This window comes from Trachymyrmex cornetzi, unplaced genomic scaffold, assembly GCF_001594075.2.
Source record: "Trachymyrmex cornetzi isolate Tcor2-1 unplaced genomic scaffold, Tcor1.1 scaffold454, whole genome shotgun sequence".
NCBI lineage: Eukaryota > Metazoa > Arthropoda > Insecta > Hymenoptera > Formicidae > Trachymyrmex > Trachymyrmex cornetzi.
This window is the reverse complement of record NW_017299334.1, coordinates 1,122,004-1,140,212: the sequence shown is the minus strand read 5'-3', so window position 1 is coordinate 1,140,212 and position 18,209 is coordinate 1,122,004. Positions and strand designations below refer to the sequence as shown.

General features: G+C 35.7%; 1 protein-coding gene across 3 annotated transcripts in view; it reads left to right on the top strand.

Annotated features, from left to right (window-relative positions):
• Positions 1-16,491, top strand: part of LOC108764845 (PAR-domain protein 1) — a 91,859-nt gene extending 75,368 nt beyond the window's left edge. For 2 of the 3 annotated variants that reach the window (XM_018513243.1, XM_018513241.1), the window contains 5 exons: positions 12,595-12,740; positions 14,330-14,567; positions 15,116-15,219; positions 15,390-15,527; positions 15,985-16,491. In XM_018513243.1, the coding sequence (XP_018368745.1) occupies positions 12,595-12,740; positions 14,330-14,567; positions 15,116-15,219; positions 15,390-15,527; positions 15,985-16,071 (713 nt within the window). In that variant the 3' untranslated portion in view covers positions 16,072-16,491. The remainder of the gene's footprint in view (positions 1-12,594; positions 12,741-14,329; positions 14,568-15,115; positions 15,220-15,389; positions 15,528-15,984) is intronic. The other variant, XM_018513242.1, reaches the window with a different exon arrangement.
• Positions 16,492-18,209: the final 1,718 nt, after the last annotated feature.

Sequence of the window (18,209 nt, the reverse complement as noted above, 5' to 3'; positions counted from 1 at the left end):
TTACCTTATGATTAGCGCAACGAGTTATGCGATGCGTATTAATTTGTTTTAAAGGAACGTCTGAGAAATATGTGTAATCCTATCGAGGTATATAAACGCATTGGTATCAATTGGTATGTTCCATGCGGAAGACATTCTGGTGAACATTTATTGCTCATATAATGCATATGTTGGCGTACAGTTATAAATCGTCCAGATCCTTTTTAAATGCTAACGTCGAACACGGTGTGGCGGACACAGGCGGAAAACTTTCTATAACAAAATTATCGAACCGGTAATCGTAGTAAAATACACCCACGTATACTTTCTAATCAAACTACTATTTAAAACGTGTTCCGCATAGAGGGAAACGAAAGGACGAGCGATTAGAAAATGAAAAAGATGTCGACCGATAATTATATTAGACGCGCCAACAAAGGAAGAGAGAACAAAAAATCGATTAATGAATTTCAATTCATGAAAGAAATTTTATTTTTAGAATACCCGCGCGTTTCTTAAAACAATTTAAAATTCAAATATTGAATGAATATCTGAACAGACACGACACAATAAATATTGTAATTTAATGCGTCAACAAATCTGTTTAAAAAACTTTACTATATTAGTTTTAATGAATATTACTTTTGACAATAGCTAATATTTGACTTTCATTAACATTTTCTGTCCTCCGCAAAATTCATGTTAATTGAACATATTTACTTCCCGAGTACCCGACTGCCTTCCGAAAGATTAGGAAGCCACAGGTTGTCGCGATAGCGACAGTAAGTACAGACAGGAAGTATTGCTGCGAGCGTGAAGGAAAGGGTGAAAGCTAGACTGGGAGGGGAGAAATCGCAAACAGCCGGCTGTATTTCCGCGGTCTTAACCGATTCAAGGCGTTTCCTCCCGCATGACCGATCTTTCTACTTATATCTTATTGTAGAGCGAACCATCTTTGCAAATTCATTTAGTTAGACTCTTATGTCATCGTATGGTTTTAACATTGTATCAACATAACCGAAGACTCAATCGTTTTCTTTAGGTTTTCTCTCGGGTTTTCTATTTCTGTAAGATTTCATATATATTGCAGTTTTCAGCTTTACAAATTCCTTTTTATAATAGTAGGATTAAATGCAGAGCACTATGTTAGATGATAATTCAGAATTCGTAACTAGAATAGAGTGCATCCGTTCGTAATCCGGCACAGCTCACCATTTCCGGTTCAGATCGTTACGAGCGTCTGCTCTCACAGTGTATAATGACGTACTGTAATCTAGATCAGTATATGATATCATTCGCTGTTTCGCTTGACAGAATCACACAGGTAAAACTTGTTTTACTAGCTGAGCTACACCGCGAACGTTCCCAAGATCACGATTTTTACGTTTCTAACCAATAAGCTTGCGCATTTGCACTTTTGAAACAACTCGATGATTCGTCTCGATTTCATTTGAAAATCATTAAAATTTATATTACACATTTGATAAAAAAAGTTTTTAAAATATTTTTTTTTATGATTCTACTTAATTACATAAATGTCATTACGCTTTTTTCACGTGTATATATCAGATAGATGGATTCGTCGCCTACTGTCATCTATGAGTAGAGTGGGTCACCAGGTAAAGAGGAAACAAGGGAAAGACCACCGCTGCGTTCTGCGTCGTGCTTGAGGAAGCGGGAAGGCCTCTCCAACGAAAGCGAAAACCTCTTTCACTCTCTTTCGCGTTACGCGGATACTATCGAGCCTAGTTTCACTCTTTATGAAGCAAGCTTGTCTCGTCTCGCGAGGCATAACTAAGCAGGTTAAGATACGGCCAATTCTTACTCGAGCATCAATTAGCAAATAATTCAAGGAATGAATGTTCCTGAATATTACGATATTCGTGTACATTACTGAATTATTTGAGATACTCTTTCCAATTTTTTAATCATAATTTGGATGAATGCTTCTTATAATTAAATAAAGATCCCCGTAAAGGCAAACATCAATAAAATTCCGTACAATTTTTTAGCATTCTTTATATGTATATTTTTTAAATAGATTTCATCAAAACATAAATCAAAAGACAAATATATTTAAGACGTTAATAAAATGTTTTATTTTTAGCTAACGATTCCATAAAGTCTGTATAATAAATTATTTTCTTGCATATTGATGAATCACGACCGTAGTAATAAAATAAACACCGACACGAAACAAGTTTTACAATCGCGTATTATATCATTTTTCATATCACACAATACGAATCTTCTGAGCTTAATCCGGATATACATCAGATGATATGGTGTTCGTACACATGTGCAGTCGCAACAAAATGCACGCAAACACGTCCGTAAAACTTCTACTATTTCTGGCATCTATTTACAATGTTAGATCGAGTAAACAACGCACCTCTAACATGCCACGAAGAAGCTATTAATTGGAATTCTGAAATTATTAATTCCGCACGTCATACAAATATGTTAAATTATCACAAGTTTTATGTGTAAAATAATTTGATTTATCATGATTTGATGCAAGAGTCAATCTATGATTGTAAACATGATAGATATATATTTTTAAATGTATTTATTTAAATAAATATAATATATATATTAATGTTTAAAAATATTGTGAAGTAATATAAATAAATAAATACATAATATAATATAATATATTTTATTTTATATAAATAAAACATGTATATTTATTTAAATAAAAGTATAATATATTTATATTACATATATTTATTTATATTGTTGCACTATACTTTTTAAATATAATTTAATAAAATTAGGTATCTTATATAGACGATATGAACGTATGTAAATGCAATGAAGATAGTGAAAAATCTCAATTCGCTGAAGGAATTGGAGATCAAGAGATTTGTTGATCAAGGTTTGTTGGTTCCAAAATTCAAGATTTGAGGACCTCGCGTGCGCTTTGCTCATTATGCGAACTTTATTCATACAACAAGCGATAGGAAACTATTTCTAAGAGGTCTAGCCGCACTCGGAGGAGCGGCCAAGGACAACTTCGTGGCTCACTGCGTGTTAGTTCATTACATGCAATCATAAATGGCAGACAATAATACTCGCTGCACATCCACACAAACCGCGATTCTTATTTCCTCTTTCACATTCGGTTATATTCAGCAAACTGAATCGTAGAACGCGTAAATATCTCGAAGTGTTGACGGTGAGTAATTGAGAAAAAGAGAAAGCAGCAATATAAAATACCCATTATAATTTTCATCAACACACCTCCAAGTAATCTATTCCGTAAAAATTAATGTCTACAGATAAGAAAATTTATGTGCATTCCAGCGACGTGAGTGCACACTATATAAATTATTGCATACGCACACACAGAATATTTTCTTGAAAAAATTATTTTGGGAAATATCGCAATTATAATACATATATCGTTATTGCCTTCTTAGACATGCATGCACTGAGAAAAATTTCCGTTCAAAAAGTAACAAACGGATATTTCCGATTGATTTTGATCGGATTTATAAGACTATCCGATCAAATTTATCGGATTTACAGGACTATCCGATGAATTTGATCGGATAGTCTTATAAATCCGATTAAAATCAATCAGAAATATCCGTTTGTTACTTTTTGAACGGATAAAGCTCGGAAATTTTTCTTAGTGTGCCCAAAAGCTAAACAAAATAAGACTCCTAAAGTCTCGAAGACTTTTTTTTATAGGACGTCTTAAAAATGTCTAAAAGACATCTTTAAGACAACTTGTGTCTCGATTTTGAACTTTTTGTTGTCTGGGTTAAAGTTTCTATTCTATATTATCTTGCCTATAAGTTACAGAAACTAACGGGAGAGATATCGATGAAAATGGCATTAGCTTTTAGAGGTTATTCGCCAATTAACTCGATAAGTTCGCGCGTATCGCTTTCACTGTCGATAATATATGTCCTTGTGGCGCACCTGTTCACACCTCATAGCCAGCAGACAATTTCACGTCCATCGGGAATTCGATCCGGTACTGAGAAACTAAAAGAATCTTAAAGTCTGTTTTACTAATAAAAAGCATTAATTATCGTAAAGGATTTTCGTATCTATTACTTTTACAAATTTAAATATCCTTTTTCAGAATTAAAGTATACACCGTTGGACAAATTGTGTTAAATTAACACATTTCATGTGTTCCAAATGGATTACTCAAATTTTTGTTAATTTAACACAAGTTGAATAAGTATATTAGAAAGTAATATACCTATAAATATTAGCTACAAAAATGATCACAAAAAAGGTAATACTGACACAATTTGTAAACAAACTGCGAAAGCAATTTTGTTTCAAGATAATCCACATTTACGTTAAATTAACACTCGAATACGTTAAAAATTTAACAAAATTTTAACAGGAATCTATATTATAAGTGGATCGTTTTTAACACAAATGCAAATTGTTTTTATAAAGATTATGCGTTTCGCAGGTTGAATGGATCTGGGGCTCTATTCTTGAAAAGAAACGTATACGAAAGTTTAGGGAAATGCTACAGTATACGTTATGTATACTATAGTATTTCTCTAGACTTTCGTATACGTTTCTTTTCAAGAATAGAGCCCCTGGACACGGAGGAAACCCGCGAAACGCATAACCTTTATACAGAAAGCACCCGTGAAGACTCAAGAATATTAGCAAATTGTTTTTTTTACCGTTACGCATTAACGTAACATTACTAGTCTGGTGGGTGAAGTTTATGTGGAAAGCAAAAAATTTTTTTAATTTAGACCTTTTTTTATTACTTCTTAGTCTAGATTAAGATAGAACTGTCAAGTCGTAACAACAAGATCAAGATGATATAAAGTTAAAGTCGTTTTAGGAAAAATTATAATGATATTTTAATTTTGACGATGGCTTCATGATGAATTCTTGGCACGATAATGATTTTTAAGTAATTTTTAAATTAAGAATCGAATGATATTATGATTTTTCCTAGAATGCCTTCGACTTGATGTCATCTTGATCTTATTATGATTTTGTGTTATATCTAGGTAAAAATTTATTACACGATGCGGAACATAATGATTACTTTATCGCTTGAGCCTCGTTAAAGAAATGCACTCTTTCTCGTCCCAAAGGCGATTGTGAGCGAGCTGATTTGACACATTATTGATCACTATAATCGGTTTAGTCGTTTAGCCGTTGCACAACATACACATTTGCACAATACACGTGATCTTTCACACGTAACGTGAATTCAAAGGATTCCTTAATATCTCTAATGGTTTTGAACATAATCGCCTGTTGCACTTTACGCGATATCATATATATGAGCGACTCCTTGTTACTAAATAAGTATTATTGCTCACGTAACATTAGATTATTATTTTTTATTTTAGTCTCATTTATTCCGAGTTAGATGAAGGAATTAACCGACCGGGGTCGCAGAGGTCTTGTCAATACAATTACTCGTTTCGGTGAAAATTTTAAGAGGAAACTATGAGTCACTAAACTTTGGTCGCGCCTAAAAAAACGATCGGAATAATGAGGTCGTATTGGGACTGAAGATAACGAAGCGTATGCACACACGCACGTGGCGAAAATCTAAGAAAACATATGTGACTCCTACACTATAATTCTTGCTTGCATTTTCATAAGGCGCTTCTCGAAGCAGCGGTCTTAGAGATAAGACCGATAAACATACGCGCCATTGTACATAGCGTAAAGCCGACAGTAAGGCGGGAGGTTAACTTTCTAGGAAACGTGTTTCGACCGCTCTTAGACGATGCAATGGTATGTTTTATATGAGTAAAGAATGAGGAAATGTACCTTTTCTTAATGTTATTACATAGGAAACTCGTATGGGAAACGTCGTTCGTAGTGTAATAATAATACAATACGTTTATAGATTATATATGGCTGAGGAGCATTTTGGGATGATAATATTAATTACATTATGATACAATTATTCATTCTATTGCGAAGCTAGCTGGTGTTGTGACGTCTCTCGCCACGTGTAATTCTTTTCTCATTCCGCGTGCAGTCATCATGAGCGCCAGTGCGCGCTTATAATTAAAGAAGACCGAAGCTAATTAGAGCGTGCTCGTAAAGAGAAAGTGTTTTGGGAAAATAGAAGCGATATTTCCGGCACTCCGAGAGAACTTATTACATACTAATGCGAGTATGACGCCGCGGATTAATGTCTCGAGAAGTCACCTAAATTTAATAAAGCTTGGATTATACGTTGTATTCTTCGGTGATGCATGGAAGGTGAAAGAAGAGTTAGGCGGAAGAACGACGCGTGAGTTATGCAATAACGAGGTACCACGACTTGAGTTTTCATCCGTGCAATTTTCATCGTGCGATCGTAACGCCGCTACGTACCGGGTGTACTCGGCAATTGCGAGGTACTTTTGCGTCTCTAATAGAATCTAAGTTAATGCTGGTTACGGGCCGTACGTCAGAAGGGACGATGGTGGCTTACCGCACGCACAAATCATCGGAGAACTGACAACGGCACGAGATTTACAGACCGTAAGTCAAGTTCTTCTCATCTATCGCGCTCCGCGTTATATTGCCTCTTGATTTTCCCTTCCAGGTATAGCCAACCACAAGAAAGTGCTGTTTCAGAACTTGACATCCTGCTCGTTGAATGTCTATCGTGATTATTTCACGTTGCTCCGATTGAATTTAGAATCTCTCTGATGTTTTCTTTCACGGAATCGTGAAATAATAAAATTATCGGGTAAAGCATATAATTTATGTTAAAATTTTTGTTCTTGTACAATTTTTATATTGAAACTTCGTTCGGTTATGAATTACTTCTTCGAAGATAGTGATTTTACTAAAAATCCAATATTCTTTTTCTCTATCTTATTATTGAAAAGAAGTCAGTTAATAGCTGCCAAATGTATTTTGTTTAACATAATTGGTGCAATATTCACGAAAAGAACAATATTGATGAAGTATATAAAAATTTAGTTAGATACATCTGAATTTTGTTGAACTATCAAAATAATTAGGACACTCAAATTGATTGCTGAAATATTAAAACTTTTTGTAGCATTGCTCATCACACATGCTTAAGTTTTTTTACATAATTAACCATTATCGTACCAATATGGGTAACTAGTGACAAAGATTCCTGTTCGTGCAAGTTTCTTTGAGTCTTTCGGTAATTATAAATTATACTACATTTTATTATTTTCCAAAATAAAGAGTCAATATTTATTCTAGAAAGTTGAAAATATGTTGGTGAATTTTTAGAGATTTTTAAAATTATTTTGAAGAGGTGAAAAAAACGAAAAGATTCTAGTAACCCTTGATGGTATGGATCAGGCACCAAATTGTACAGGGTAAGGATTATTTTAATGCTCCAAAGTTATTTTCAGATCTGTATCTGAATTTTTAAATACTTCAGCAAAATCGTTTTTTCCATGTAGTAAATATAACCAAACACACTGGAAGACAAGATTGACTGAATATGGCATAGTATTTTTAATTGGTTGCAAAAAATGTCACCAATTTTTTGTTGCGTTAGCCTATCGAAATCCTAACATTGCGGATAGGTTAACGCAACCAAAAATTGGCGGCTGCAATCAAAAATTGGCTGCTGCAGCCAATTAAAAATGCATATTTGATCATCTAATTTGCTGTAGCAGCTAATATTTTCTTTCATTGTAATAATAATAACCAACTATTTCATAACAAAAAATATTTAGAAAATTAAAATTAGAGTTTTGTTGGTTTGGTTATATTATCCAAACATTTGACTGAAAATATATCACCAAAGCTTCAGTACTTATTATTTAGTTTTGATTATTACACTGAAAAAAAGGATTGGCTGCTGCAGCAAATTAGATGATAAAATATTGCATAGCATTTTTAATTGGATCTAACAGCCAATTTTTGGTTGCAGCAGCCAATTAAAAATACTATACTATATTTTACCATCTAATTTGCTACAGCAGCCAATCCTTTTTTCAGTGTACTATCAGACTTTTTTCTGTATACGCAGAACAAATTTATACTTTAAAAACTTAATAATAATATTTCTAATTGTAAGGAAAATTATGTCGGAGCTTCTCGATAGCTTAACATCTAAGTTTGAGTAGCTTTACCGAAATACATTATAGCTTTACAGTGTTATAAACGAATATTATGGTGATCTCGCGATCTCAATCACGGAAATAGATCGCAACGATGGAGTCGCGGTAGCAGTAGCAGCTAAACAATCGCATTTGTTTGGAGAAGGTTTCCTGCGGCCTTGGTAGATGGTTATTTCGGACGGGTGGCCTATCCCACGAGCATTGTGTATCGTAGATTCGATTGATCGAGGAAGGTTTATCGACGGCGTACTGTGCGCCCATTGTGATTGAGAAAAATTGCACTCGCAGAATAAGCGACATTTCTAGTTTCGTATACAACTACACACGTTTTAACTGAAAGTTTACAACTCTAAAGTGACAGATCAAAGAATATCCACAATATAACATAGCTTGACTTTCTGAAGCGTTTGAGAACAGCTATTGTTTATGGAGCAGGTGAAATGAATTGGCTCTTCGGAGACGTGCATTTAGATGTCGGTTACAGTTATTATCGAGAGTTTCGAGAAGGACGGCGGGAGTTGTGCCAAAAACGCATTCATGGGGCATCCTCGCGTGTTCACCTGCCTAGACCGTTCGCGTGTCGTCGATTATATAAATGACTAGCAGTATTGGAGCGGTCACTTTGGGAAAAAGAATAAAGGCGGATTTCAGAGTTCAATCGAATATACCTTTGGCACGCGTTTCTACAAGTATTTTATCAATTTTTTAACGTGAGAAATTGTTAAAAAAATATAGAAACTTTAAAAAAAATGTCGAGAGATGAAATTGAGATTTCCAGTTGTAAACGATGACGTAATACATATTTGCGATCGCGAAGATCCATAAATTCGCGTCGACAGGTATGAATGTGCGGTACACTGTAGCGATGATGTCTGTGGTTTTGTCACCTAAGTGTAATCTTAAGAGCACGCTGCCAAGGCAACTATCTAAACAACGAAGTGCTGTAACGTAGGTCCTGCGTTCGTCATAGCGAGTTTATTGTTTTCAGCATTTAAACAGCGTTTAAATCTCAACGATTTATTAGCCGATCTATCATTTTCGCAAATTACTAAGAGATCCACCACGAGAAATGTGGTAGAATTCATTTTTGATGTCGTCTTCGACATTGAAAAACCTCTCTTAAAGAATTGTGTATTTTTTATATCAATTTCTAGGATTTAATTTAATTTTATTTATGCATTGTATATTAAAATATCGATAAATACACTAAGAAAAATTTTTAGTTGGAAATGAATAAATGAGAAGATGGTCAATCAGAATTTTCGTTATCTTAACTGAAATTATAATAGATTCAACTAGAAAATTCAATTTTGTCTATTTTCAACCAGAATTCCAATTAACGCAACCGGACTCGTTTTCTAAGGTAGGCATTTCGCGCCTGATAACGTGTTAAAAATATTTTGCAGTTACTCTTCGACATAAATAATAGTTCAGCCATAGTTCCGTTAAAAAGTGGAACACATTTCTGCGATACGCGCTTATTTACGTCCACTGTAATTAACTTCGTTATCTTCACGACTTTTATCTATTGGTGCAATTAACAAAATGCACCTGAAAACTAGTCCATATATATTGCATATTTGCGCATTTGGTTAGTAACGTCAACAAAACTCTTACAGGCTGTTTTAAATTACGTTTATTTTATAATTTATATAACAATAATAATTTTGTATGCAATCAAAATTATCTGGAATTAAATAATGTTGATTTTATTTAACATTTTTTAATATCTTTTATTGTTATCCTGACAATATAGAGCGCCAATATATAAATCGCTATTAATTCTTACCTAGACAAATACGGTCTCTCAAATCCAGAAACTACACTCATTGAATTTAATTAATACGGAATTACATACAAAAAGAAAGATAATAATAAATCAAGTTTAAATAATCAAATAAGTCTCATTGAAAAGCTATTAATTAATTATTAATTACTACGGATCTTATTCGTCCAGAAAAATTGCTCACATATAAGAATTAAATAAATTAAAAAATAAAAAGTATGAATTCTATTTGTGTCGAGTTCGCGTTGAAATTACACGTTTCCGGTACCGCGAGTATAGTAGTGGCTATCTCCAAAGGCCGGCTATTGTAAATAAACGGGGGACAAACGAGGACGCGACGAATGCAAGAGAGATAGAGACGCGGGGGTACGGAAATGCAGTCCTCGGTGAATGAATGGATAAAATCAGGAAGATCCCCCGTGTCCCCCGGCCCGATTACATCGTACCCAAACGAGACTCTCTGCTCCCCGGCCGTTCTCTCGGCGCGATACCGATGGTAATACCGCCTCGCAACACGAGATTAGTTCCGCAGAGTTAGCCGGCCGGCCGACGAGCAGCCTTGAACCAAATTACGGGCTGCTGTTGTTTAGTTGTTTAGCCATCGTATGCCATAGAGAAATCCTGGCCGGGAGCGCCTAAGGCGATGCTGCGGGCGCGGTTCGATCGCGATCTCACTTTCCGCTCCTTTAATCGGCGCTACTTAGACGCCGATTATTTTTAGCTAACCGGTAATCGATTGAATACCTTCTGCATTCGTTTTATTGTACTAAACACGGATGTTATTAAAATTTTTCTGCATTCGTTTTATTGTGCTATACGCGCATGTATTATTAACATTTTTTAGTCGCAATAATCCGTGATATTCACGTGCGTTATGTCGCTACCAAAAAATCTTGCTAGCTTCTTTGAGAGAGAGTCCGATCGTATAATATTCTATAATATTCCGCGATTATGCGTAAATGTATATTCAATACACTTGTCGAGACAGGACGCGGTATTGTGAGTACAGCCTTGAATTTACAGGCACGACTGCAACAATAGTTGAATAGAACGCGTTGGCACATCAGAAACCGCAAACCTCGACAAACCGTTCGCGCGAGAGTGGACTGCCAAGCCGATATTCTGTAAACCGAAGTGAAAAAAAGTAGAGAAGTGACGAAATTAGCATACCGTCGAATAGAGTTATGTTGCCCTTGGTGTAACATTTTACACGCTATAAGACTTGAAAAATATGCCAAACGTATTCTTAAAGGAAGCTATCCGAGACAATTTAGTAGTTGCAATCCAAAGTCTAAATTTCATTGCTTTATATACTTCGCTTATTTTTGCATTGTTTAATACATTTGCTATCAAACATTGTTGCTAATCATTATGATCCTATATCATTGTCGTTGCTATCATGATCATTACCATTAGTCACCATCATAAATATAATTTATATTTTTATCATTATCGTCATCATCATCAATCATCATCATTATCATAATCATCTTTATTTCTATCTGATATCTTAATAACCAACAACGAGTAACCAACATCGTTGCATGACAAGGCATGTTCTCATAGCCTTGACAGTCGACCCGACACTCCCCAGACTCGACGACTATCGAAGTAGAAACACGAACCTAAATAGCTGAACAATTTTGTCAAATCTGATAATGCAAAAGCATGGAGAAAGGATGCACATGCTTACGCGATAATCTGTTCAATCAAAAATATGCATATTTCTACGCGACCAATTTTGTGGCTGCATATTAATTGATGCCATTTACAATTAATAATTGATGAGTGTTTATAATATATTATATTTAAAAAATAACATTGTATAAATATGAAGAGAGAAATGAAAAATGACGGGATAGAAAAAACAATGTTTTTATGTGATTCGTTTACTATTTTTGAATGAGTATTTCCAAACTACACTGAAAAAAATTTACTAAATCTTAATATATACTTTTTTGAATAGTACTAAGTTAACATTTACTTACAACAAATAAATATTTACTCAATAAAAAATAAGATTTAAATCATATCAAAATTTTGTAATAAATATGTTTAACATTTAATATTTAAACATTTAATATTAACTTAGAACAATTCAAACAAATATTTATTAAAATGCGGTATATTTTTTGTGTACTTCATATTATTGTTCTCCCTTTTTTTTCACGTGAGAATTATAAACGATGATAATGAAAAATTTGACGTCATTAGTTGAATAATGTATAACACCATACAGAAATAAAATATAAAAAGCTTGTAAAAATTCTCGTTACATTTTAAGTCTTTTTATATATTTAAATGTATACTCGTGTATATTTCTTACGTCAATAATATTTTAGCATAAATTTATGAAGTCTAAGGAGTACGAAAAAGTACTAAAGAAAAGCGGAAGATGTGTAAAATTGCAAATTGTCATACATTATACAATGACTCTGCCATGATAAGAGAATGTGTTCTATACCAGAAGTTTTGGAAAAGAAAAATGCATTGTACAAAAGCGAATGAGTGTATAGATTGCATGACAATAGCACTTGTAGTATTCCTGTCCGAGATTATTGTTAAGAAAGATTATTTTTAACGGTCGTAAATTCGCGTCATTTCAATATATGAACAATTCGCAAAAAGGAATTTCTCGCAATGTAACAGCAGACCTTGTACCTAATACGATATTACTGATATTATTGGTACAAAATTAATTATCGCTTTAAAAACCATAATTAAAAATTACAAGTGTCGTTATCTAAATAAATAAAATTGAATTTACAGGGAAACAAGGTAAAGATGGGCCAGAGGAAAAGAAGGATGCCGACGGTGAACTTTGGGGCAACGTGGAAGCGCAGGCCGCCTTTCTCGGGCCCAATCTCTGGGACAAAACTTTGCCTTACGATGCCGACCTGAAGGTATTAAACCATGTATGTATAAAGGCGCGATACGGTAAGCCTATAATTTGGCTCTGAATTTAATCCCAAAATTCTACAAAATAAAATCGGAAGCTAAAACTAATCGTGTGTCATACGTTTTGCCTTTATTTTTGAGTTATCTTTATTCGTTGACGCGCTATCTTTATATGATTTTCTGTCCATTACTTATCGTAATAATGAGGCATATTGTTGTCTCTTACATTTTCTTTAAAATCATTTGTATATGCATCTTCTCTTAGAATAGCATTGATTTTGGAGAAATGTATTCTGTAAAATACATATATTGTACATCCCGGAAATTGCTATATACGCACGCTATGTAATTGAATGAAAAATCAATGTAGTAGACCATTGTAACACTTGCTCTATTATAATTCGCCTTCCTGACTCGAGAAACCGGGAAGCCGAATATTAAACCGCTATGCAATCGCGACGATAGCGGTCGCTTTCTCCGTTCTGCCTCGGCGGAATCGAGGAAGTTTCGGCTATTCTTTTCTATCTCCATTATTATTTTTAACCAAACTATCTGAATAATTTATCAAAAAAGTATATCTTTTTAGATAGTCTTTTATAGAATACTTGTCCAGGAAACTTGTCTATTTTCTAAAGAAAGCAATACTCAATCGCGTTTAATATTACGTAAATAATTCACCGTCTTAATTTATACAGTTGCTATATATGGATACGTGTATGATAATTAATAATTAAAATATTTCTGTGAAGTATGAATAAATTGTGTAAGTGATATGTAATTTTTGGAAAAACATATAAAACTCTACGTAAACCTTTCGCCAACTTTCACCACTTGCGTTCCTTCCATCGCGATATGCCACTTGAATCTCAATAAAAAAACAGAGCAAAATTATAAAGTGCGAAATGAAATAGAAATACGATAGAAGAATTTTTCTACGAAAGCGTATTCCTTCGTTGCATTTAAAAGTTCCGTTTCAAAGTAGTTTTATATGCCTTTTCAAAATTAACGGCATGTAGAGTGTGGATAGCTTTCACATTTATGCTAATATCACGATGGCTTCGCGGGACTTATCTTTGGAGAATTTGTACATATTGACAAAATATTAACCGATTACGTACCTTAATATAGATAGCAATTCAATTCTAGATTAAATGTAGGTATTTATATTCTGACTTATTATTAATTATATTGATACAAAATGTTTATGTGTATCATTATTTATATATAATGATTATATTATTATTACGCCAAAAGAACGATTTTGCTGAAAAATCTATAATGGATGCGGATCTGAAAATAATTTTGTTTGACCAATCAAAATAATTATTTTAGAAACTAAAAAATGATAAATAATGTTGTAAAAAAATGTTAATATTCGAGCAACCAGCTTGAGTTTCCAACCAAATTATTTTCGTGGTTTAAAATTATTTTCAGATCTGTATTCAAAATTTTGGATCCGTTCTTTTCATGTATTTATTAAACCCATTAAAATGAGGATTCTATAGACATCCGCCTAGTTTACCTAAGCATAAGCTAGACCCTGCTCCAACTTGACAAAGTTCCGAGAAACCATCTCGGAAATAACACCTCAGATCTCTGTTGATAGTATGTCGATCTCGATGAGTTTCTTTCCGAAAATGGCATCCCCGTCGACGGTGTGGCTGGTGGTGGACAGGGTGCCATGCAAGGTAGCCAGCTTCATAAAATCAACAACACCGAGGCCGCCGGGCATCAGGGACCAGCGGGTCTCCACTTGGAACCAGTTACCAAGCGCGAGAGATCACCATCGCCGAGCGAATGCTGCTCGCCGGACACCCTGAACCCACCCTCTCCCGCGGATTCCAGTGAGTAAAATACAACCTTCTCGCTCTTTCACTTTTATCCCTCGTCGTAGCCGTCGTTCGTGATATCGAGATCCTGAGAAGTGTTTCACACGACTTCACACAAAAGGATAAAGATTTCAGATCTTTAATAGTGTCTACAAATATCAGTACTGAATATTTTGTAGAAAACGAAGAATACTCGATAAAGTACAAAGACGGAATATTGAGAAATTAAGAAAAATAAAGTACAGGAGCATGAAGGACGAGAGAGAAATCCAATAGAAAGTCATAAATGGAAAGTTTTACTGAAAGTAAACGGGCTAAAAACGTGATGAAAGAAAGGTATAAAGAAGCAGCATTCTGACGTAAATAATAGTAGCCGCATTTGGACCACAAGAAAAAGAGAAGATAAAAAATATACGCTATCTCAGAATCTGTATTGCGATAACGTCGAGCTTGTCGAGTATATGATAGTAAACTAGACTAACGTCGACATTGTCGATTGTTCCCCTTCCGCGCAACAGATTCCGAGGACTCGTCACGAATACAATATGGCTTGTCTCTTGTAGCGCTCTCGATGGCCTCATCGGGGCGAGACTTCGATCCACGTACCCGGGCCTTCTCTGACGAGGAACTCAAACCCCAACCTATGATCAAGAAATCGCGGAAGCAGGTGAGTCTTAATTTATTTGTGTAATTACATTGCTGTTTGGGCTTCCAAATTTGTCAGCTACCGTAATGATTGTAATTGAATTCTCATCGAGCTACGTGTTTTTCGCGTAAGTTAATACAAGCGTTCTAATGTTCTTATGCTTTTTCTTTCTCTTCCGTTTGCGGCCGCAGTTCGTTCCGGATGACTTGAAGGATGACAAATACTGGGCGCGTCGTAGGAAGAACAACATGGCAGCGAAACGATCGCGAGACGCGCGTCGCATGAAGGAGAACCAGATAGCACTCAGGGCCGGCTTCCTCGAGAAAGAGGTAAATTTTCTCACGGCTAGAAATTTGAAACCGCTACGTAAACTGCACCTATCAATACAGTTATATAATTCATAATTTAAAGACATTATCGAAGACATTTGAAGATATACAGAATGATCCAGACCGTGGCAACTGTTAATGATAGATTCATGAGATCATTTCGAGATGAAAAATCTAATACCAAAGTTTTAAGACCACAGTAATATTTTAAGAGTTTAAAGTCGGTTTAAAGTTTAAAGTAGCTAATTGAACTGTTCGAAATTCGCGCGGTCAAGCACAGTGGAATTTAGAAAAATAGAAGAGAATAGAATTAATGTTCGCGCGCGCGCGCGCGAAAACATCTTCACTTATTATGCATGTGCAATTTGCCACGCCTGACCCCGCGAATTTCAAGCAGATTTATTTAATCAAAATAAAAGGGAAGAATCGAATCTTTACTTTTTCACTTGATTTGCAGAATATGGGTCTGCGGCAGGAGCTGGACCGGTTAAAAAATGAGAACATGTTGCTACGCGATAAACTGAGCAAATACACGGACGTCTAACACCCCGTCGTCGGCCATGCACCAGTTCGAGCGACACGCAAAGAGAGAGAGAAGAGACGCGAACACGAGGGTGGACATCACATCCCTCAGCTACTACTTCCTCGCTTATAGTCGCAGCACATAGCAGCCTTCGCCTCCGCGGAGGAAGCGAAGGGGATGCGGAGCATGTTGACGAGTACCAACTCCCGAACCGACTGCCGCCGCCCAAAAGCCGACAACCAACCAACTTCCTCAGAAATCTCCGAAGATCCTCTATTCTCTATCATTCTCTTTCTCTCCTTCTCTTGCTCTCGGATAAAATTCTTATTGAGTCCTCGCTCCTTGTCCTGCTCTAGAAAACTCCACTTGTAAATAGTTATATGTATAGTTAGATTATATACACACATACACACATACGTGCGTGCGCGTTATGTATATATATGAATATATATATATATATACATACATAAAACATATTAATATATATGTATATTCGTATATATATATGTATATTTGAAGTAAAAAAAAAAAGAATATATTATATATATTATATATATAAATACACACACGGTACACGTTGATTATGCGTTTGAGGAAGGAGATGCGTTCGTTACACGTAATAAATCTGCGCATGCAGCGCACGACGAGACACGATAATTTTCCCAGCATTCGAGTCTTCTAGATTTACACAGCGAGCCATATACAATATGGGATTGAATTGTTACCAGAATAAGCTATAAGATGTAAAAGTAAAAAATGAAATCATACTTCTTCGGCAAAGAAAAGACGAATCTCGTCGGCGCTGAGCACTGCCACACGTAAAGAGCTATATTGTTAGGTCGACATGGAGCGGAGGCGAGCAATGGTTGGGAGAACACGACGCTTTTCTGCGCACGGATTAATTAATCCTGGTTCTCCGAGAATGCGTTAATTACTGTAGCGTATCCCACGTGGTGATGGTACACAAGTGATTCTAGTTGTTTTAATCGTAAGATAGATGATGTACGTGTTTCGTTTTCATCGTTTCTTTTCTCTCTCTTTCTCTCTTCTATCTATCTATCTATCTCTATCTCTCTTTTAGCGAATAGTGAATGAATCCGGCCACGCGAGGAGTGCACTTGGAGTGCGCGAAAGGCGTCGCGACGCGACTCTATCCCTTTTCTTCTTTCGTAATATCGCCCGCTGGCCAAACGTCGGCGGTTCGGGGCATGAACGATGGACGAGCCCATCCCGAGATATCATTTGTTGCGTAGCGAACAAACTTTTGTACAGGACACCCTCTTGTAAAATATATTTTAAGACGCATTGTGTCATTCTGACGAGCGACGGTTACGAACGCTGTGTCTTTGACGGGGTTTATCAACGCGGAATTTGAGACAAACGAAACGATACGAAACGAACCGTGTCCGACGATCGGATCGCGTAGCCTCCCAGTACAGATGGGCGCGTGCATTGTCGGGGCTAATCGTAGGCGTTGTCGTAAAAGTAAAAAAATATTACATTGTACACGACACGAAGAGACGACCATCGTGCTTAAATGTAAGCTAGCTGCACAGGCTCGCGTGCACTGGCCCTTATCCTCCCCTCTTCTTTTTAAGTTTTTAGATGTTTATTTTTCCATCATCGTGAGAATCGGTGATGGCGAACGAGAGAGCGAAAGTGGAACCGATGAGAAGATATGCGCTTTTTACGAAATAGCTATAAAATTTATAGCTACAGAAAGAGAATCTATATTGTACAGATCAACGCGAGATTGAACGACACCTGAATGAGAGCGATTCCTGCTCGTTGCAAAATTTAGTGACAATAATAGTGACCGATGTATCGTGCGTTTTCAGCAACGTGGAAGAGTAAATCAGAACGACGAGCGAGATTTGTAACCCAATCGCCATGATTGATGATTTTTAAAATAATTATAAACGCCAGAGAGGGTGAAGCTCTTACTTTCGTTCAAGATTTATGTACCAACGATACGTAATAGTCTGGTTTTTCTTTCAAATGTACGAGAGAGACACTCGATGCGCAAACGCGAAACATCGTTCTGTATGTACATCATTTTATCGGCTGAGAGGATAAGAGAATCGATGTAATTCGATGTATAACGGAATTCAACTTTGCGTTTAATCAACAGCAAATCCGCTTTAATATCACAGGACAAC